At 40.1% G+C, this 24075-nt stretch overlaps 1 protein-coding gene across 1 annotated transcript; it reads right to left on the bottom strand.

Moving 5' to 3' along the window:
- Positions 1-678: 678 nt before the first annotated feature.
- Positions 679-3606, bottom strand: SAYSD1 (SAYSVFN motif domain containing 1). The gene is made up of 2 exons (XM_089529588.1): positions 3336-3606; positions 679-1108 (listed from the first exon to the last, which is right to left on the bottom strand). The coding sequence occupies exons 1-2, from the start codon at positions 3453-3455 to the stop codon at positions 773-775; spliced, it is 456 nt and encodes a 151-aa protein (XP_089385714.1). The 5' UTR covers positions 3456-3606; the 3' UTR covers positions 679-772.
- Positions 3607-24075: the final 20469 nt, after the last annotated feature.

The raw sequence follows: 24075 nt of genomic DNA, 5'->3' as shown, positions 1-24075 counted from the left end.
GAGAATAGTTTGAATAGTTGAGGAAAGGGAAAAAAGAACCAGGTGTGTGTGTAAAACTAAGAGTATTTAAACTAGGCGATGTGGATACAGACTGAACTAATATTGAGGTGGGGAGGGGAAAGAAGAAGAGCAAGGGTTGAGAATAGAAATTGCAGTGCAGTGAGATAATGGGTTTCCATTCAGGCAAAGCTGGGTACGTTTCTGTGTGTGGTAGGCCTTCAAGTTGTTTCCCACTTATGGTGACCCAAAAGCAATCCTATCATGGGGTTTTCTTGGCAAGATTTGTTGAGAGGAACATTGCCTTTGCTTTGCTCTAAAACTGAGAGCGTGTGACTTGCCCAAGGTCATCCAGTGGGTTTTCATGGCTGAGCAGGGACTCAAACCCTGCTCTCCAAAGTCCAATGCTCAAACCATTACACCACACTGGCTCTCATACTTTTCCTAGTTTTGTATAAAATATCCACTGTAACCACTCATCTGAGCAGAACCAACTGGCAGAGGTACAGTATGTTTTATTTGGCCATGGCAAATAACTAATTGGAGAAGGTCAAAATCCCACCATTCTTTAAATACTTGCATTAGAATCAGAAATTGCAGCTAGGCTGCAATTATCTTGCTGAAACATTTTTCTTGCAAAGATGAGAAATGTCTTCTTAGGAAACCTCCCCCCCCCCACCCCCCCATTTTTCTTCAAGTAAAGAAGAGTGGTATATTCTTTTCAGCTTGCTGGGTAAGAGATGAGTCAATATGCAGCAACTGATACAGACACCAGTTACCTCCCCGCCAAGGGCCAATATTGTAGTTCTCTCTCAAACTGTTCTGCTGTGAGAGTTCCTTCGATAGCTTCGCAGCCTGGGTTAAACACAGAATAAGCACTTTTTTCTCCACTCTGTCTTTCTCCAGGGCCACGGGTTCCAACATAGATCCAATAAAACATTGATAGGACAAAATAAGCCAAACCAAACTCCAGTTCCACAAACAGCCCGAATAGCACCAACCAGAGAAGAAACTTGAGAAAAGTCACATTCATAAAAAAATAGTTGGTCCACCACGGCAAAGGGGTCTTCACAGCTTCAGCCTCGGGATTTTCAGTTCTCTGTCTGGATTCCTAGGGAATAAGATTAATAAAAGACAACTGGGTTGGTTATAATGCAACAGAAAGGTGCTGTCTTTTCTTCCCTCTGTCCTAAAGAATTGAAAGAACTTCAATGTAGGATAGAGGGGAAAAAAGACAGCATTGTGGAGGAATTTACACTCTGAAAATTAAAATCATTAGGAAGGTAGCTAAAAGGATGTTCAGCTCTGGTGTATGCAGGAGGTACAAGTCATTCATTTTCCAAGAAGATTGGAAAGGCATGAACAGATAAGTTTTTCTAGATCATCTAGTATACCCATTTCAGTTCTATGCAAGTTTATAAACTTTTTCTGAAAATATCAAAAATTGCCCAAATGTTTGTTCCACATGAGGACTGCCACTAAGACCATTGAAAGAAGTGGGAAAAACTACTACGAACTGTGGCTGCTCCAAGCTGAAGCACTGTTGAGGAATCATCATGGCTCATTCTATAACATTTTACTGGGATTGTAGTGGTTGTGGTGATAGGCGTTTCAAGACATCACCATTCATTTGCTAATTCACCATGTTTTCTCAAGATCAATCCCATCTTTTCTTATCACCGAATGTCCAGCCTTCCTGAAAAGTAGGGAAGAGATACACCATCTTGACAGGTGTAGATATTCTTAAATGCTGCTGTTCCATCTTAAGATACTCTTAAGTACTACTTTTAAATTGAGAGGTGTAGTTTTGATGTGGGCAGTAAACAACACAAGGCAGATAAACCCCTCATAGCTCAGCACCCACTCAGAATAACCTTCAAGGAGGATGTCATTTTACTACCCATTTCTTTCTTTCTAATCAGTCTTATTTAGTACTAGACCTCTTTTCCGGCTTTTGAAAAATATCACCATATTATTTTAAAGAAAATCACCCAATCCTAGCGAAAAACCAATTCTCTGAAAAACCAATTGTCTGTGTATCACAACTTTTTTCAAACTGAAGTTGCTAAATCTCAGTCATCCATTAACTACAGTAGTTCTCTTCCCCAGCTGCTCTGATAATCGGGTGAAGCTCCTCGATAGCAGTAAAATGCTGAAGTTGCTGGCAAGTGTTGTGAGAGCAAAACTTGCTCTCTAATACTAGTGGCTAAGCCTCTGAGGGCAGAAATCCTGAGAGCAATTCAAGGCCCCTCTGCATTGCATACATACAGCCAGAGTGGCACAAGGGTTCGCATGGTGGACAAGGGCTTGGGAGGCGCAGGTGCTAATAGTCATGGCACTCCCTGGATCCTCTTGGGTCAATCATTTTCTCAGTGTGACGCCTTGAATATACAAGAATAACAGCAGGATATAAATATATCCATTTTTAAAAAGTTATACAACTTGAGTCTCCCTTATCCAAAATGATAGGGGCCAGAGATGTTTTGGATTTCAGAATACTTGTAATTTGCATATACATACATAATGAGATATTTTGGAGATGGGACCCAAACACAAAATTCATTTATGTTTGAGGTACATCTTGTAGACATAATCTTTGAACCAAGGGGGGGGGGGGGGAAGGCTGCAGCATGGTCAGCGGCAGGGAAGGAAAGCCCTCCCCCACTGTTTAATTTATATTTATATTAATATTATATTATATATTGATATTTACATCATGTATATAGCCCCTTTAGGTCCCAACTTTTTTTTTTTTTGGGGGGGGGGGGGACAGGATATCAATAAACAAATCATCAACATAAACTGTATTACATTGGTCAGAGAAGTCATGGAGGGCAACTCTTTATTACTGCATGGGATAAGACTAGATTTGCAATGAGGAGTTCCCCCCTTTGAGTCCAGTTTTTTGGGGGAGGGGAAGTGGCATACAAATAATAGTAATAATAATCATCATCATCATCATCATCATGACGATGTTTCAACAAGGGCTGCAGAAGGGGAGGTCCTTTTGAGTCCCAATAGTGTTGTTTTTTTTTGGGGGGGGGTTGGATATAAACAACAACAACACCCCCTTGTACTCCAGTGGCCAGAAAAGAGACCCTGGGCATGACTCTCTTATTATTACTCCATGAACTATGGCAAGGTTTCAACAAAGGGCTTCTAAAGGGGAGCCCCTTTGAGTCCCAAATGTTGCGAGGTCCCAAGGAGCTCCCAGGAGGGATAGAGCAATTAAATATCAAAGCCCTGGTCCCAATGCTAATAATATACTACTCTATGAAGGCCAGGGCGCCTCTCTCTTGAGCCAGGAGGGCCCTCGCACTCACAGGCAGCCCACCCACCTCAACCGGGGCCTCCTCCTCCTTCTCCTCTTCCCTCGCCGCCGCCATTTTAGGCCGCTTCGGCTCTCCGGCGGCGGTGCCTCGCCGGGCGGCTCGGAACTCGGCCAGCCTCTTCTCCATGGAGTCCGCCTGGGCAGGAGTGCCACGAAGAGCCCCCGGCTTGGGCCTGCCTCCCGGCGGAGAGAAAGGCCGCCCTCAGGGAGGGAGGGAAGCAGCTGAGGCCGCGCCCTGTTTATAGACTGTTACAGTGATTCTAAACCAAGGCTGGATCCACACTGGAGAAATAACCCGGTTTGGCACCGCTTTAACTCTTTGGCTCTTTGCTATGGAATTCTGGGAGTCGGAGTTTGTTGTGGGGCCCAGAGCTCTGCTCCGACTCCCAGAATTCCATAGCAAAGAGCCAGACAAAGAGTTAAAGCGGTGTCAAACTGGTTTCTTTCAGAGGGCTTTTTTTTTGCCATTGCCATCATCCTCTGAGGCTGAGAGAGTGTGACGTGCCCAAAGTGGGTTTCCATGGCTCAGTGCCTTATTGCATTAAAAATAAACCTGGTAGGCAAACAGAGGGAAATGCATTTGCCTGTCTCTGCACGACATAGAAGCACTTTTGTTCTCTTCCAGTCATAAAAGTGTGGGAGGATGTCTGGTCACCCTGAAGTAACTACTCTCAAGAGCAACTACCACTTTGTGGGTGCTGAATTCTACCCCATCAACAATTTTGAGCAGATCCCAAAAATATGGTTGTTTTTGTCGATTGTCATTTAAATATTTGAGTAATTTTTTGTTGTAGTGCAGGGAGCATAAAAGCATTTTTTGCTCTGGTGATGGAGGAAGTTCTTTGGGACTTGCAAGCTGGCCTGCAGGAGCTACTCCCACAGAGTGAACAATGGCTTCCTCCACAGAGTCTGCTACTACAGAGATCTTTTTAGAAGACTCCCTCTGGCTATCAAGCCCTGTTTTGTCATTTAAATTTATAGTGACCTTTCTCTCTCTTTTTCATTGCAGCTGTGCCACTTCAACGTTGGGAACTTAATATGGAAGCTAGAATCTCTCAAACTGATAGTTACTTCAGTAATACCTGAAGTTACTACTTCATGCTCATTGGCAGCCAGCAGGATCAGGTGCTGGGAGGAGAAGCCTATGGTGTTTGGGTGCTGGATGGTAGCATCGGAACCAGGAAAAGTTGGGCTGGGGTTTATTTTCAGGTTTTCTGGACTACAACGCCCAGAATCCCCAGCCAGAGCCTGAGAGTCGTTGGTGTTATATTTATTTATATCACACCTTCCCACCCAAAACTGGGACTCAAATTAGCCCACTATTTAAAAGGACGATACAAAACAAAACCTACAAAAAGAGCACCTTAAACATTCATGTTTACTTCCAACCTAACAAAAACGTACAAAAGGAAAGCATGAAAATAGAATCAAGCTATTTACAATATTAAAGCAATTCACACCTCAGTAAAAGGATAAAACACCATTTAAAAGTTTGTTTTTTTAAAAAGCTCTTAAAAACAGTTGGGTCTAAACAAAACAACACGTACACCAGCCCTTTCTTTTAAAACTCTGTTTTTAAAAGCCTGTCTTATAAAAAAGAGATGGCAGTTTTAGTCCAGACAGTAACTGTTTCCAAAGTCCATATCTGGCTTATTTTCCTAGAGAGATGCTTGCCTCTTAATACTGGTACACAGATAGATAGACACACAGAGACACACTAAACAGGGTTCAGTCTGTGGCATATCCATATAAACATAGGAAACACAAACTCCAGGAAGGCCTGGATAGCCAGTGTGGAATCAACAGCAGGAGCTGATCTGGTGTAGTCTAAAGCTGCTTCGTGTGATTGTGATCCTTTCATTTACTTGCTCTGCCCTCCCTGCTGTGGTGCTCTGGGAGAGTGGGCAGGGAGAGGCAATTGCTGCTCCTATCTCTTGTGTATTCTTTTTTGGATGGCCATGCAAAACCTGGTCCTTCCCATCACACCACTCAAGGACTGGGAGAGAGAAACAGAAGCAGTGGCTGCTCCCTAGCAAGCAAGGCTAGAAGTTGCTTTCCACATAGATCACTAGTCCACCTAAATCAGTTCGGTCTACACTGACTGATACTAGCTTTATTGGATTCCTCACCTTAGCATTATCTCTTCAGCAGCAGTATCTTTTCCCACTGTTCCTCTGGGGTTGTTTTTTTTTTTAATGTAGTCAGGCCTTTTATACAGAAGAGATAAAAAGGCTGATAGCCCATATATCCTAGCCAAGTAAAAGAGAAGTTCTGCAGTGTATGAAAGAGAATATTGAGTACACTTTTATTAAGTATTTGACTCTGCCATAAAAGCGGCGAGGGAGTAGTTTGCCTTGTTCCTTTCTCAGAAGTCTTCAGAGGACAGAATTTCACTGGTCTGTTCAGGTGAAGTGTCAAAACTGTAAGAGGCTGTTCTCCACAAAAACTGAATGAAAATAGGCTTCTCTACTTCAAACCAGGGAGTGGGTAATTGCTATGGGCTACCTTTCTGTTCATCCAACCACCATGTACCTAGTTTTCAGCTTGCAACTTCTCGATCTTTCCTATAGGATTGTGGTGGTGTAGGAAACCTAGCCAGCTCCAGTATCCCTAAAGCAAGCATTTGTGATCCCAGTGCTTCTAGTGCACCCTTAGATCAATGCCTCCAAGAGAAACCCTGAGCTTTCAAGGATGCTTATCACTGTTGCAGTGTTGTGGTAGACTGGGTGAGCAACAAATTCAGGCAAATATGAGAACATGTTTGTTCATGAACTAGAGAGAATTTCTTCCAGTGGCAGCTGGTGGCTCAGTTCAGTGGCATGGGTTTTAATCTGAATTTTGAAGGAACTGTCCAAGGTTCTGGACCTATTTTAGGGTTGCTGTTCATCACCCCACTGATAGTGAAAGCCACCAGCTGCCCCAAATATCTTCCCTTTGTTTCACATAAATTTCCAGGATGTTCCTATGCTGCCCCTGTATTTCACACTGGGTAGTTTTGCTCATTGTCCTTATTTGCTTGTCTTTACTTGGTGAGGTAGATCTCGATCAAGGAAATGGGAGGTAAAGAACGGATGGTGCTCTTCCCCATGCTAATTTATCTCTTCTTAAAGCCGTTTATCTAAAAGAAACAGCAAAAAAACAAAACAAAAACCCCACACACAATACCCCCAAACAGTATTGGGGGTTTAATTATGTCATATAATATTAGTACCACAGACTAAGTATAGGTTTAGTATCGGTGCCAATAATAATCAAATGCAAGCTATGCAAGGCCAAAAGAAAATAGGGGATGTTATTCTTTTTAGCATGATTAACCTTTCTCAATATTCCTCATTACCTGATTTGTAAAATTACATTTCCAAGTAATTTTAGAAGCAGCAGTTCTTTGTAGAGATCATTACCTTTATCACCATTATCACTTTTATCTGGTCAGTTGGAACCCCCAGAACCTGCTTTTATGATAATAAATTATGTGAATAGGTATTACCCTATTACAGATTTTTATATCATAAGGTAACCTATTTTAATATAAAATTAAGTTTGCCAAAAGCCATTTCACAGCACTGACATTTTCCCCCATTTTCCATATAAGCTATCTAAAGTTATTTGCTCACTTGTATTTGCCATATTGTATTTGCCATAAAGTATTTGCCATAAAGTATTAAAATTTTAATTCTTTTCACTGGTGTTTAATGGCCATTCATCGGAAGACTCTGGCCCATAGGTTAGAGTGGAATAATATTTGTAGGGAGGAGTAGAATAATATTGGCTTATTGGCAGTAGTCCTAAATCATATTTCCTTCTACGTGTGTGGGTTTTATGATCTGTAACTGAAGGTTGCCATTTTCCCTTCCTTTTTACATGTATTCCTTTTACTTTTCTCTTTATGGATATTTGAAATAATTGGAAGGCACAGTAAATTTATTAAAGGCAAAGCATGGTGTAGTGTTTTGAGTGTTGGATGAGGACTCTGGACATCAGGGTTCAAATCCCCACTCGACCAGAGAAACTTAATGAATGATCTTGAACAAAGCGCATGGTCTCAACCCCAGAGAAAGGCAATGGCAAACACCCTCTGAACAAATCTTGCCGAGAAAACCCCATGATAAGTTTGCCTTAGGGTCTCCATAAGTTGGAAATGACTGGAAGTCACACAACAACAACAACAACAACAATGTAGTGCACAGATTGTGAGATGCTTTCCCCCTGCCTTCCATTTTCAATGTGAAAACTACAAGGTCTATGCAAAATATCTAGAAGTCATAGATAGAGAATGGCTCCTTAGGTTGGTGGATTCTTCTATCTACCCTGGGATTTTGCTTGCAAAACGCTGACACAGAGTCTTGCTCTTACACAATTAAAATGATTTTTTACCTGGGCCAGAGGTAGGAGCCACAGTTTTGTATAGACTGGTGCTCAGATATAATGTATCCATGGCGTGCTTTTATAGGTTTGCATTCATACTACTTTGACTGCCATAGCTCTATTCTACAGATGCCTGGGATTTGTAGTTTGGTGAGGCACTTAGTTTTCTCTCCAGTATTAATGCTCTCCAAGAGGACATCCAGCAGGACAGCCAGAGATATTGCAACTGTGCACAAGGATTTGAGATCTGAGGCACTAATCCAACAAGGCTATCAGATGAAGAGTATAACAGAAGGACATTGCCTCTAGCTTTTCATAAAACCGCATACAGCAGTTGGGATGATAGAAAAAGTCATGATCAGGGCTACTCCCCTCACTCAAGTATGGATCATATGAAATCCTATTCTATGAGTTAATCAACCATCCAGGCTTTGGAAAGCCTGAAGTGGGTTCTCAAACTTCTAAGGACTTTATTCCACAGGGGAAATCGGGAGGGAATCAGAGATTTAAACAGCGATTAACCCAGGCAAAACTCGAATTCACAACATATTCACACACATCACTCTTAAAGAGGCAATAAACAGTAACAAATCACTTTTGCGATTTCCCCATGAATGATTTGTTGCTGTTTATTGCCTCTTTATTGCCTCTTTATTACCTGTTTAAGAGCGACATCATCTGAACATCCTAACTGTGAATTCGTGTTTTGCCTGAGATAATTGCTGTTTAAACCCCTGATTTTGCCCAGTTTCCTCTGTATGATAATGTCCATGCCTTCAATAGTCAGCTAGGCAAGGAAAAGGATGTGCTGTTGGTTGCAAGGAAAGCCTGAGTATTGTCCCGCTGTGAAACAAATGCTCACATTGAGTACATTTAGAAGGGAACACAAGAGTTCAGTAAAGTGCAGGAAAGAAATGCTATCTTAGAGAGAACGCAACACATTTCCTCCTTGTCATTGTTCTGTGCCTTTATGGTGAATGTGCTCACATCTTGACTATCAACTAAATTTGTCTACAAGCCATTAACAGCAGTGCTCCCCAAGTTTTCTGATATGGGAAAAAAAGTAATTATTTCCTATGTGCTAGAGACCAGTATCATATCTGTATCCAGGAGCAGGCAGCCAATGGCTTGTGACCAGCATTGGTGGCTTTGAGTAGCACTGATTTACAGCCGTTGTGACATACTTATTTAGGAGCTCTATCACCCTCAAAATATATGTCCAGAAGCTAGGAATACTAGCATCTATTCCTAGCATCTACTTTTATTTTTTAACAGCATCCTTTGCATTTATATAGCACTTCAGCCTGAAAGTGATAATTATGCTTTTTAACATTAGCTCCAGCTTCTGTCTTGTTTCCTAGATAGCTGCTTAGTTACATAGAAAATGTCTTCCTTCATATACAGTACAAGTGGAATAGAAACACCTGAAATTTCCTCCTTCTGGAACCCTGTGCAAAATTCTCTGCTCCTTTTAAACAGACCAACTCTTTTGAGACTCAGTTTAAATTTGAATTTAAATTTGAGCCCAATCATCATGTGCTGGTCAATCGTTATGACTGAATGGGTGAATAAAATTTTGAAGAAGCCATTTATTCACTTTTCTACAGCTTCATCCAGAGGTTTAGCCAAATCAAAACAAAATCATTTAGAGCACTGATGTTCTATAGCTCTGCTGGCCACACATTTTGTCTATTCCAGCCAATTTTGTTCATGTCAGACTGTTCCAAAATAATATTAATGGTGAGCAAATCTCATTTGTTTTCTTGTGCACAGATGGATTCATCTCATTTATCGAGAAGCTGCCTCCTATGTGACATGTATATCTATTCACTCTGACTTGCTAAATGTCTCCGAGGAAGAGAAGGCCAGCTGATTATTAAATTACTGATTGGGCATCACTAGCTTAGTGGATCACAAGGAGCCAGCTCAGCATTAACAAATGGCATGGATTTTTTTTCCTATTGTACAATCCTGTGCAGCTGTGAAGATATGTGTACATATTCTTAAACTGCAGGCTTCCTAAAATTCTCTCAGTAGTGTCTTTGTGTTTCAGAATTAAAGTCTGCATTTTATGCTCTTTTATCTAAGAAGAAGTTCCGCTGAATGTGATAGGACATACTTCTGAAAAAAGTTGAATGATACTGGATGGTACAGTTCTCAACGGCTAGAAGAAATGAAACAAAATTACAAAAATGATGAACTAAACTTTTTAATTCAGATACATAGCCATGTTAGTCTGGAATATCAGTATGCAAAAGGATCTTGTAGCACCTTTAAGATTAATTGTGTGAAAGAAGTTGTAGCATAAGCTTTTGTAGATAAGGTTTATTTCCTCAGATGCATGGCGTGTACTGGTGCCCAGGGAGGACCTTTATAATCAGACTGCATTCAATAGCCACAGAATTGCAAAAGTTGTCGATATAGTGATGAAGTGACAAGTTCATTTAATTATTTTCATTGAGGGACAAAGGCAGGGGGAAAGAGATTGCTTAAGGCCAAGTTGGGTGGATGACTGTATGAATGTTGGAGAGATTTTGGATTATGGTGTAGACTGGGAACTATAAAGGAGATGTGATAAACTGTCCATGAGTGTCCTCATGAGGCTGGGGTATTAACCAGTGATATAATATGTGCAGTGTTCCTGAAAGCCATTGTCTCTGTTCAACCCACTGTTGATGGATTGGGGTTTGTGGAGTTTGCATTCCATCTCTGGGCCCAAGACAGTGGTCCTTGAACCAAAACCAAAAACAACTACAAAAACCCTACAAAGGCAGATTGGAAAGAGGAACAGTTGAATTGGAACATATCTACCAACTCCAATCCATCAACAGTGACAATCTGTCATAGAGGCATTCATTCACCAGCCACAAACTCCCTGGGTACATGTGTGATAAGGCTGTTGCTGTGCACAGAGAGGAAAAAAGAGCACAGGAGGACTCCTATATATTTCAAGAGCATTGCAGCTGAGATCTGAAAATCTGCTGTGGTATAATGTCAATGCAAAAATTTGTATACGTATGGCTGACTCATACTGATCCTGAGAGCCAGCATGTGTAGTAGCTTGAGCATTAGACTATGATTCTAGAGATGGGAGTTGAGTTCCCTGCTCAGCCATAGAAACCCACTGGGTGACCTTGGGCGAGTCACACACTCTCAGCCCCAGAAAACCCTGTGATAAATTCACCTTATGATCATCATAGGTTGGAAATGACTTGAAGGCACACAACAACATGCCTGTGCCATCTTCTTCCATTTATATACCAACTTGCCCTAAATAATCTCTTTTTCTTCCATGGAACATTGCAAATAATGGTATAGTCCATAATCACAGCAAGCATCTTGACTTGGCCACTATTAGAATGCATTGAAATATTTCACTTTTTTAACACACAAAAGGGCAAGTCAGAAATGATGACTTTTTTTAAAAAAAAATTGATTAAGCATGAAAATATCTGTGGTTTTATGAAAGCTCTTGGATGAGAAAAGTGTTGATAAATATATAGTTTTGAGTACTGTTGTCAACTGTAAATGTCAGATATTATTCTACTAAGCTTCACAAAACAGAAGACATTTTCCAAACCATTGGTTTAAATACTAATATGCTGCAAACAGATTGGCATTTTTGTTCCACCCAGATGCAATTCAAAATAGCAATATGAAGTGTTACAAAAATCAGCATCTAGAATATTGGTGTCCCCCCCTTTCCAGATTAAACAGTATATGTTAGAATCAGTTTTTGATTGTGTGGTGGTTTAATTTTTGTTGTTGTTGTTTGTTGTCAGCTGCTTTTGAGTCAATCTCGACTCATGGCAACCCTGTGAATGACACATCTCCAAGCCCTCCTATCCTCTGCTTCTCTGCTCAGGTACTGCAGGCTCAGACCCATAACCTCCCTGCTTGAGTCTATACATGTGGTTTTCCTTTCTTTCTACTTCCCTCCACCTTCCCCAGCATCATTGTCTTTACTAATGAGTTGTGCCTTCTCATAATGGGGCCGAAGCATGAAAGTCTCAATTTAGTCATCCTGGCTTCCAGGGAGAGCTTAGGTTTGATCTGTTCTAGGACCCAATTGTTTGTCTTTTTAGCTGTCCATGGAATCCTCAGCATTCTTCTCCAGCACCACAACTCAAATGAATGAATTTTCTTCCTCACTGTCCAGCTCTCACAACCATACGTGACAATAGGGAATTCAATGGCTTGAATGATTCTAACGTTAACGTTCAGCTGTATATCTTTACACTTTAGGTTTTGTATAGTTCTTTCATAGTTGCTCTTCCCCTAATCTTTTTATGATTTCTTGACTGCACTCTCCTTTACTTAAGTGTTTCTTCTGTTATCTATTGGGTCTTCTCTTTCTTTTTGGTCACAGATAGTGTCTCTCTGCATTTGTCCTTGATTATGTGCCTGGCTTCTGCCCATAGCTCTTCTGGTTCCTGGTTGATTATGCTGAATAAAGCAAATTTGTTTTTCATGTTGTCTGTAAATTCTTCAGGTCATATTTTGGTATGATGACTGTTTGTTCTTTCTTCTTCAGCTTTACTCTAATCTTCAATATGAGTAGCTCACAATCTATGCCGCAGTCAGTGCCTGGTCTAGTTTTGGCTGTGAGCACGGAACTCCTCCATCTTCTGCTTCCAGGTATGTGGTCTATTTGATTTTTGTATTGGCCATCTGGTGATGTCCATGTGTATAGTCTCCTCTCTGGTTGTATGAAGAATGTATTTGCGATGAATAGATTGTTGGCCTCACTGAATCCTGTCACTTGCTCTCCTGCTTCTTTTCTTGTTCCTAGTCCAAATTGTCCTACAGTTTTTGAGTCTGCTTTGCTTCCTACTTTAGCATTCCAGTTGCCTATTATTATCAAGCAATCCTGTTTCGGTGTGTTTGTTGTCAATTTCTTCTTGAACTGTACAATAGAATTTCTCAATCTGTTCTTCTGCCGTTGTGGTTGGTGCATATACTTGAATTATACTAATATTTATAGGTTTTCCCTGAAGTCTTATTGACATGATTCGGTCTGATTTTAGGTTGTAACCTTTGCTTTTGCTACATCTGTCCTGATTATGAAAGCCACCCCATTTCTTTATTTCTTTTCATTTCCTGAGTAGTACACTGTAGTTATCTGAGTCAAAATGACCCATTCCTGTCCATTTTAGCTCACATACCCTTAGTGTTGCTATGCTTATGCATTGCATTTCTTTTTTTATTATGTCTAGTTTCCCTTGGCTCATGCTTCTCAAATTCCATGTTCCTACAATATGTGTTCTTTACTTTGTTGGGTGTGTCTGCTGCTTGGATTCCTGTCTTTTTGTGTTCTTCTGTGCCTTTGTTTAGTTTTGTCTTTGTGATTATCCACTGTGCTTCTACTTTAGTCAAAGACTGTAAATAAAATTGATTGATTTATCCACCCACTGTGTTTCCATTTTTGCTCTCTGTTTGTGTCCTGGTCCTGCCATTTGTTCCATTCTGGGCTGTCTCATCATAAGGTTTTCTTGGTGAGAGGTTTCTGCAAGGAGGTTCACCATTGCCTTCCATTTTGCAGTGCTAATATGTGTCAGCTATGGTGTCACTGCTGTTCTCTTTGAACTTCTACATCAGTGTGAAGTCGAAGGCTTTCATGGCTGGCATCCATAGTTTTTTGTGGGTTTTTCAGGCTATGTGGTCATGTTCTAGAAGACTTTCTTCCTGACGTTTCGCCAACATCTGTGGCTGGCATCAGGGACTACATCAGTGTCACCCACCATTTCCCTGTAAGCTGTTTATCCCTCTATTCCTTCCCCCCTCTTAATTCTGAGTTTTTGGCCTAGTGCTATTTGTAGAGCAGGTAAAGGAAAAAGTGCATTTCATCAATCACAGGTGGCCCCAACCACTCTTGTGTGGCCTAAGCACCCAGATTCACACACTCTCTCTCTCTCTCTCTCTCTCTCTCTCTCACACACACACACACACACACATGTACACGCACACGTATGCCGGGCAGGCGGGAGGGGGGAGGAGACTGAGACTTGTGAATATTTTCCAAGTGAAAAATAACGGTCAAACTTCACCTGAAATGATGTTTTAACTCCAACTTTCCAACCCATTTTTCAGCTGGAAAAGGGTTCCTGCCATATTTGCCTGTCCCAGAGTAAAGACATGTTCAAAATATGTACTTCATAATCAAACCTTCACCATCTGCTGGGTTTCACTTGCAAATGTGAAGCTGAATCCTAAAGGCATTGAGACTGATCTGAACTTAACTGTATTGTTTTTTGCACATGCAATATTATTTTCCAGTTGAGAACTTGTGCATTAATATTGTTCAGTTCATTAGTATAATGTGGACACACCCATGTTTGGGGAGTAAAGGTAAGTATTATGGAAAATTTGCAAATGGAAGGCAATGATGTCAAAATGTCAGCTGATTTTTCAAAAGCTAGGAAACCACTGTCAGTCAGGAGAGGACTCCAAATAATGACGTTTCCTCCCATCTGTTCAGTCCTGCCATTAGAATAAATCATGTTCTCATGTTTCTCTTTGAATGTGAATATAAAAAGAATTACACAAATTGAAAAGGCATTCTGAAAATTACTGCCAGTGTTAAAGCAGACAGTAGTGGTGATGTGGTCCTAACTCAAAGATGTTCTGGCTGCAAATTATTAGAATTAGTATAAATTACTGGTTGAAATGTTCGTTTGTTGGCAGCACTTTTTTCTTTAGCTGATTACAGAGATCTGCCAACAGAGCCGTCTCCTGGCAGAACTGTTCTGCTGGCTTAGGTTTGACAGCAGAAAATTAAAAACCGGGCAAAAGGAGGATGTGAGTTAACCAGATCATAATCTCTCTTGGCCCAGACACCAAGCCAAAATGCAGACTTAAAGTTAGGGGAGTGTAATGATGGTACTTCTAAGTAATTCCAACATCCCTGGATTTGCAGAATTTGGGGTTCAGCATACTTCCTCTATGGGTAATTTGCTACATTGATAACTTTCCTAGTTAGGGCTGTACTTTAACACCCTACTGCAAATTTACAGTATATGTTTGGTATTTTTTTCACTAAAAACCCTCTATAAAAAGAGTGACATCTATTTGAAAATTATTATAATTTAAACACGGGTATACCTAAATACGACAGGTATCTTGCAACTCCTATGGCATACTTAAGCAATTTAGAATTGCCTAAACATTGCAATGCCTTTATCCTGGCTCAATACTGTGTTCTTCCTTCAGCTGTTCCTTAAGGACACTATACAATATCCGGAGATACGCTGTCCATGTAACTCTGGTCAAACTGAATCTGTGGAACATGTGCTTCTTCAGTGCCTGAGATTGAAGATCTGATCTTATTTTGCCAATATGCCATAAATAGACTGGACACACTGAGCAGTTTCAGGTCTTCCTGTTACTTTCTGATATTAATCCTACCATAACATACAAGGTGGCCAAAGTTTGCTCTGCAGCAATCAAATGAGATGGGGAATGACTCGCTTCACCTCTATCAGCTAAATTCTTATTCAGAAATGCTTTCCTTTTTATACATTCAATCTGTAATTTTACCTTGTTTTACTTTGTTAGGATCTTTTATAATTGTAATCAGTTTTATATACTGGTCTATTACCGTACTAATTTACTTACTATGGCAAAATTGGCTCACAGTTCCCAGCATTCCTTTCCATTGGCTATACTGGTTAGAACTGATGGACACTGCAGTCTGTACACATCTGAAGAGCCACATGATCCTCATTTCTGCTTATGAAGAGCTAAGGCAACAAGGAATTGAAGTGATGTGTCCCAGGTTTTTGCAAAATTCTGAAGTTTCAGAAGTTTTTTCCCCAGAGGGGATTCTTGCAGCTACTTCACATTATAGAGTTATAGCATTATTATTCTGCTTTAACTGCCATGGCTTCATCTTATGGGATCCTGGAATTTGCAGTTTAGAGACAAGTATTTAGAATTTGCAGGCAGAGAGTTCTACCCACTAAGCTAAAACTCCCAGGATTCTACAGGTTGTAGTCATGGCAGTTAAAGTGGATTCATAGTGCTATAATTGTGTAATGTAAAAGAGCCATTGGATTGTGGAGCTGCTTAGAAAATAAGAGGGCTCAACTAGAAGAAGGACCTATGACTACCATCAACATGTCTCTTGTTGCTGCTTCCCTTCTAGCAAAAGAAGAGAAGTGATATTGTATAATGTTGTCACATTACAGTATATTTCTTTTATTAAAAATACATTACTGGGGAAGTATTAGTTGATGGAAGCAATGTGTCCTTCCTGATACCTAATTTGGTCTAGAAGTACAGGGAAAGTAAGGTTTGGGACAATGGTTTGTGAGAGATGCTGTTTGCAAAGCGCAACTGTTTTGTCTGATAAAGTTGTAAAGCTGTTGTTGAGACCTGCATCCTTAAAGACAGATTCCTTTCATAGTATGTTTCCTCCACTTTGGCCTTTTCAACATAAATGCTAGGATGGACAGTTTTATTGGTACAAGCACATTTCTGCTGTTACCTAAAAAGATAATGTTCTGATGGGGAAATACTTCAATTTCATTATTATGGCATTCTGAACAGATTTTCTGCCAAATCCAACAAATGTTTGTGGCAGCTTTGCACAGCTGCTGTAAGAAGCAAATAACAGTTGTCTGCATTAATGCATGCAGTTATGAATAATCTTTCTTTAGTGGGTCCAAGAGAAGAAGTAGGGAAGGATCAATCAAGAAGAAAGGGATGCTTTGTCCTACCCACCCTTGATATCATTATGCTTTCAATGCTACCCAATTTATTGTAGTGTTAAACATGTGCCTGCTTAACAATAAGCACAGAATTAGACCTGCTGTCTTAATGGAAACTGGACAGCAGGCTTTGATGTATGCTAAGCACTTTGGAGAATAGAATTCTAGACAATATTTCCATCATTCGTATTTCAAAACTCCAAAATAAACAGCCTTTTGTTCAAAGAATTATCAGTTGTTGCAACATTTTACTTCATTTGATTTTGATGGATTAGGATAGTACATAGTTTGGGTCCTGCTAATGTTTGTTTGACATGTCAGTTCTTTCTTTGAAATGTAAACAAGAGTGGCTGTCCAAGAGTAATGAAAGGATATTAATTAATAATAAAAGTTTTTTTTTTGTTTTGTTTTTTTGTTTTTTTGTTTTTTTTTTGCAAATTAAAGATGAGAGAATGCAGCCATTTATTTTTAAGTAGCTCACTTTATTCTGCAATGTATGCCATGTAGTAACATTCCCATATCTTTGAGAGTGTTCCACAGCTTTTTCTTGATCTATATAGTCAAATGCTTTGCATTCCATTAGCCATCATAAGTTTACAGTATGGTCCCTTGTGCCTCTTTCTTTCCTGAAACCCACATGCACCTCTAGAATTTCTCTCTCCATGTGTGACTGGAGTCTATGTTGCAGAATTTTGAGCATAATTTTGCTTGCATGGGACATAGATGCTATGGTCCTCTTGTTCCTGCAGTCTTTTGTGTCTCCCTTTTTCTGGATTGGGATATATATTGATCATTTCCAGTCTGTTGGCTGGCATTTTGTTTTCCATATTTTTACATATATTAGCATTAGAGATGTTCTGTCTGTGTGCATTTTAGCAGTTCAATTGGAATATCACCTGTTCCTGGTGTTTTATTTTCCCCAATTTCTTTTATTGCTGCATCTACTTTGGTTTCTAGAACCTGGGGCTTGTCTTCAAGAATAGTGGTCTGGAAAAGTTTCATTGTTGAACTATAACTTCTAAGATTCCAAGCTTTGGCTAAATTAGACCAAGGACCATTTAGTCTAGTATGTTGCCCACAGGGACCAATTAGAGCATGGCCTTTGACTGTCCTGATTTGGCAGGGACAGTCTTGATTAATCCTCTGTTGTCCCACTTTTTCAGCTGCTTTAAAAATGTCCCAGTTTCTCTCTCCCCCTCCCACTTTACACTTCCATCTTCAGTTTACTTCAATTGGTGCAAAATGACCAAACTACAAAAGGAGTTTGCACTCATTGACCCAGCTGGGGCAGAGCAGATGTAGAATCTTGTCTTTCCTAGTAGCTTCACCTGCATTATCCTGAATGGGGCAGTATAGGAGGAGGGAGCATGTGTCCCTGGAAGCTTGCCCCCCACACTGGGTGATACCCAGTGCGGGGATGCCACTGGTGTAGAGATATAAAGTCTGGCAGCCATTGACAGCATTTTCATCCATGAATTTTAATGTCTGTGAGATGTTCATTATCCTTGCTGCAAATCCTAGAAGGTGCTATGTACTCCTTTATAACACAGTGCTAAATAGTGCACAGCATCTAGAACAAGAAAGGGGTTGTCTTTTTTTCAAGTAGGGCTTTCTCTAGAAGCACTAGATCCTGCCTGACCTTGGAAGTTAAGCAGGGTAAGCCCTGGTTAGGACTTAGATGGAAGATTGCCAATGTACTACCAGGTGCTGTAGCCTGTAGGATATATCTCAGAGGAAGGGACTGGCAAAACCATTTCTGAGTGCTCCTTGCCTAAGAAACCCCCATGAAATTCATGGAGTCATCATAAGTTGACAGATGACTTAAAGGTACATACACACAGTTGTGAAGGCTTGTCTCCTAACAGAAGAAACTTGGCAGGTAGCTAAATATCAAAAAGGAAGGCTACATCTGATTCAGCTAAGAAGAAAAAGACAACACTGAAAAGAATGGCCATGATGGGAAAGATACTTTTTGGGGGAAATGCATTTGGTACAAAGTTAGAGTACTTTGTCTTTAAGGTTATTATTATTATTTGTTGTTGTTAGTGTTAGAGCATTAATTTATGGCCATCCTCCTCCCATTATATCCCTCAGACCCCTTTTGCCAGTATGTTTGGAGACCAGGTTAATGCATGTTGTTCTGTAAAGAGATGTCAAGGCTTTCAATTCTTTTCCTTTGTTCACTTTGTTAATATATGCAGTGCATTTGTCTGTGTCCTTTTAAAAATACTTTTTATAGAAGAATTTGAAGTGCTACTTGCAATATAGCTATTCCTGAAATTAGAAGAGAGTCTGTTTCAACTTCAGAGTGAATGACTCTGAAATACAGTGTGTCAGTATGTCGGCAAAACAAGAGTTATCACTAAATGCAAAATTGATTCTGATGCTGAAGTTTAATATTAAACCAATACAAGGACGAATGGAGGGGAAAATATAGCCCCCATTATTATTTCGACTAGTAGTAAACTTCTAGATGTATTTAAGTGACAGTGAAAGAGTACAAGAACTGCACACATTGTATTATTAAATTGAGAGGGCCAAAACAGCACAGGGTACAAAGGACTCTGGGGAAAAAGTGCTTTTTTAGATCATCTGAGAATTTGGCCCCCAATGTTATAGTTGGACTTCACACTAAAAGTAAAACTTTTTTTAGTAAAAGGTTTGGAACCCTCTCCCAAATCTTGAAGGAAATCAGCAGAACAAATGCAGTGATTTACTTTTGCTATGTGACTGAATTCATCTAGAATCTACAGAAAAGAGTAACAGCTTGTTTCATCTTGATTTCTGGTATGAATACAGGCTGTTGAAATGGGGACCTTCTTTTATGGTTTTATGCTGATAGTGCTAAAAAAGTTACTACTGAGAACACTGACAACTCAGTGTTCAGAGAAATGGCATGTTTTAAAAATCCATCATTGACAGCTCTTCCTATCTTTGTGATACTGGAATGGGTAGGACACTGGAATGAGAGCTGGATTTAGACCAAAGTGCACAACAAGAAACCCACAGGCTGCATTAAATCCCATTGCCATTTTAAAAGTCCCTGCCATCATCACCCTCACCATTGAAATTGCTGCTGTGGTAATGACAATACTCCACCACAATATCTCTTTGAAAGAAAGTGTGCAGGAAGCACACACCTTGAGCTCCAAACAATTTAGAGCTTTGAAGGTAATAACCAGCACCTAGAACTGGGCTTGGTAGCAAACAGGCAGGCAAGTTCAGAAATCGTGCAACATAGCTCCACGTAGGCCAACCAACCAGAATACTCTCACCCAGCCGTGTAGCTCACCAGATTCTCAGGCTGTTGGTTAATCCTAACCTGCTATGCTGAGAGGTTTTTAAAGGGTCTTTGTTCTTGAGAGACAGAGGGAGAACTACCAAAAAATCCACTAAACCCAAAAGCAGTCCTGTGTTACACTACTTCAGCATTCCACCCATAAATCAATGGGACTGGAAGAACCTGGTGATAAAACCACTGTAATTGGAATCTGCCAGTTGTAAAACTACACATTCGACATACACCATGTTTTCTTATAAAGAGCTTGGGGAGAGTAGAGATTTTGAGGAATATTTATTTGACTGTCTCTGTTGTGTCTCTCTGAATCAGACTGTTGAAGAATCTTCAGAAGTGTGCAGATCAGCTTCACTTGAAGGTGTCCTGCTTTGCGTTGGACATTTTCAGAATCTATACAACTCACTTCAATTTTGTTCCAGATTCAGCTGCATTTGACACCCACATCCACTATTAAGCTCCGCTGTTGGAAATTAATGTGGTGTTTCATGCATTGTATTCTGAATGTATTACATGAAAGCTGCCCACAAGGTGGCAGTGGTGGGATGCTGTGAAAGCAGCAAAGTTTTCTTTGAAGATCTGTGCTGAACTTGGAAAGGCCCATTTAAAGATATCTGTGGGGGAAATAATCTTGGCTGTATTCTCCTCATATATATAATGTATTTTGTTCCTGATCTCTTTCACAGTTAGAAGGGCAAGGTTCATAGAATCATTGAGTTGGAAGACAAACGTCATCCAGTCTCTGAATTACTTGCCATTCCACCCTTCAAAAAAGGCAAAAAAAAAAAGAGAAGATCTAGGAAACTTCAGACCAGTCAGCCTGACCTCAACACCAGGAAAAATATTAGAATGGATTATACAGGAGTCTGTCTGCAAGTATCTTTTTTCAAATTAAGAACAAACCCCCATAAAACAACATAAGAGTCAATCTTTTATCATCAGTGCTTTCTTGCATACACAAAATCATTCCCATACATTGACTTCCTCATAGTAGGTCTTGGTGCTTCTATTATACCTTTAAATTGTCTAATAAACTTCAATTTGTTTCTATCATGTACGTTCCAAAGTAATTTACTTATTTACTATATACAATTTATTTCAACTTTAATCTATAAAACCAACAGTTGCAAGCTCTCTTCTTTCATCACTTAAATGTTTCATAATGTGTTCCAATTCTTTTATAAATAGAGTTGTGTTATTCCCTTTCAGAAGATAGGTTAGCTTATCCGGTTCTATCATGTCTGTTAATTTCATTATCCAAATGTGGATTGTTGGAGCATATATAATTCTGGCTATTTCTGTCATATAAAATATAATGTTTGCAATCTGACTATTGATTCCCTCATCAATTATCCCCAATAGATAAATTTCTAGTTTATTTGAATTTTTATTTTTAAGATTTTCTCAATCATTTGGTGAATTGAATTCCAATAACCTTTCACAGTTTGTACATGCCCATCAAAAGAGCTGAAGAAGAGCTGAAGGCTAAATATCTCACAAAACTACAAATCCCAGAATTCCATAGCATTGAGCCATGGCAGTTAAAGCAGTGTCAAATTGCATTACTTGAAAAAAAATGCTGTGAAAATGTGAATTTATTTATTATGACAAATTTAGCCCTTTTAAATAACAAAGGTTGCATTGTTATAAACCAGATTCAGTTTAATAGGATTCATGTCTTGGTCAGTTCTGCAAATTAAATTGAATATGGTTTAAAACAATCCTTTATTATTTAATAGGGTTAAATTTGTCATAATAAATAAATCCATATTTTGACAGCAATTGTTTTTCAAAGTGTATTTCACAGGACAGAAGATTTGGGAGAATATACTATCATATCTAGATGTGCAAATCTTAGGATACTAGGAAAAAAACTTTTGTATATTTAATTAACTATTATGTAATGAAAATGTTTATTTTCTGTTTGCAAACTTTACAGTCTTAGGATGGTTACTCAGTAGTCAGTTCCACTGAATCCAATTGATGTTACTCCCAGGTAACTGTGTACAGGATTGCATGCTAACTCACCTTTTCTTAAGCTGAAGGTGACATGATACTGTAGCATGCTTCATTAATCTTTAAAGGCTATATTGAAATGTTTCTTGATGGCTAATAAAATTTCATAATTACATTACTTCTAGATCGGTCTTCTAAAATATAATGGCATATGGACTTCAAGAGCTGTAGAATGTTCAACCCTTCAAGAGTTGTAATAATGCCTAGAGCTATACATTAGCGGTTTAATTCAACTTCTTCAGTGACTGACAGGCCAGCCAGAAGAAACAGAAAACTTTATACATGTATTATGTTGCAACATTTCCCGTAAGCAACTGGATGCTTAAAGGCAGAAACCCCGACTACACATTTGGGATCAAGACACCTTGAACTCAATGAGACACACATGTGCAGGCACCTTTAGGACAGTATTACAACAAATCTTTGTTGTAATACTGAGCCATTTTGGTGGTGGTGGGATTTTCACCTCCAGCCCCCGGGGGAAGAATTAGTGGGGGAGGGAAGGTTTAAAATTATTGAAAAAACAGAATCCCAAGCTTATTGAGAGAAAGGGGTTTGGAAGGCCCAGAGTCCCCTATAAAGCAAACATTCCTGGATGCCTCAAGAAATGGAAAATTCTTTACATTTTTTTAAAAAATTGCCCCAAGGAGGAGCTGTGCAGACAGCCCCTAAGGGGGAAGCTCCAGCCACCCCTTTTACAGCCAGATCAGGGGCCCAGGAACTGTATGCCGTGCCTCGATCTGGCCTTTCCAGAAAAGGCACTAAAGCTGTGGTGCCATGGCTTTACATCACTCCTTTGCTGCTGCATCATGTAGACCCAGCACCAGGGGAGTGCCATGATGCCAAGCACTGTGCAGCACACAGCGTCATGCCACCTTGGGGGTGGAGCTGGGGCGTGCATCATATGGATGCTACCCAGCCTTTAAGGCCAGTCTGTACAGGCCAGAGTCTCTTTGGTGGCCTGGAAGCCACATAAATGGCCTTGGGATTCACATGTAACCCACAAATTGCACTTTGCCCGCACTTGACCTAGAGAATAATTGGACAATCTGAGGGTAAGAGCTATAAGGATCTGATGTGAGAGTTTTTTTCTGACCCAAAGCCCTGTACTGCTTAAGAGTCTTTCTTCTTCAGTAGTTTCTTCCCCTCCCATTGGTTTCAACAGAAGGCGAAATACATATGGCAGCTCCAGGGCTGTGGTCCACTCACCATATTCTGCAGCATACCAAGAAAACCAGGAAGGCTCAGTGGAGCCAAAGCTTCCCAACTCCACCACTGAAAAGTCCCCTACTAGGAGAATGGTCTCCTAGCAAAGATCTCAGACAGGAAAGATGAGGATTGCCTACTGGTGACTTTGGCTAATAGGAGTTATAGAACATCATATTAATAGCAATGTTTAGCAGTTTTCTTTTTCAAGTGAGTATATTTGAGCTCTGATGGGTCACCCATCATCAATTCCTCAGGTGTTCTGTTTTCACTCCTTTAAGGGGGGGGGGGGGGAGAATAGTTTCAATTTCATACTCTTTTCTCTCCCAGCTCTATAATTCTATTATGTTTCTCCCTCTAAAGGGGTTTCTTCCAAGTTGGGCCTGAGGTATTTTAGCATTTATGGATGACTTGAATTTCTCTTGCTTGTGCCCTAGCAGCTTCTTGATTAAATGGGGGAGTTTATTCTCTACCGCTTACAGTCCAGTGACTTTCCCCACCAGAAGTAAATTCAAACCCATTCTACTCAAGCTTTGTAAGTCTGCCTCCTCTTCATTAAATATAAATCTGCTGCCAGGTGTTGCCCTGTTTTGACCCTAATTAAATTTGGCTTCAGAGGACTTGAAATGTTGTTACTGGACTGCATCATAAGTCAAGGGAGGGAAGGTATAAATGTTTGAACTTCCTCGGGTGTAATTAAGATGAAAGCATGATGGAATGCTTATCTGGGAATGCATGTACCTCCCTGAAGCTTGTCTTTAGGCATATTCACCTGGACTACAGGGATCTGTGTCAAGGTTCCAGAGAAGTACAACCTCTCAGAAACTACATGAGTTGATTTTCTTCGTTCAAAGCATAATGGATTATGGCAGCGTGGTAGGAGGATGTGTGGGTCACAAGAGAAGCAGCTCATCTTTCTTTCCATGCTGAACAAGGTTTGTCAGCAGCTTTGCTACTGAGCCTAATGAAAGGACACCAGATGCCTGTGGCCCAAGGCTGCAGCCAATATTTCTAGGATGGCCACCTGCAAATCAGCAGAGTTTTCAAAAGTTACTGTTTGGACCTTGGCTCCCAGAACACCCATCAGGATTTTGTGAGTTGTAATTCAACAGTAACATTTCCAAGCTCTACAAAGGAGTATGGGGTGCAGACCCATT

The sequence above is a fragment of the Sceloporus occidentalis genome, unplaced genomic scaffold, assembly GCF_023333645.1.
Source record: "Sceloporus occidentalis isolate IW3139 unplaced genomic scaffold, rSceOcc1.0.p SCAF_6, whole genome shotgun sequence".
Taxonomy (NCBI): domain Eukaryota; kingdom Metazoa; phylum Chordata; class Lepidosauria; order Squamata; family Phrynosomatidae; genus Sceloporus; species Sceloporus occidentalis.
The sequence above is the reverse complement of the archived record's forward strand: the minus strand, read 5'-3'. Positions and strand labels throughout refer to the sequence as shown.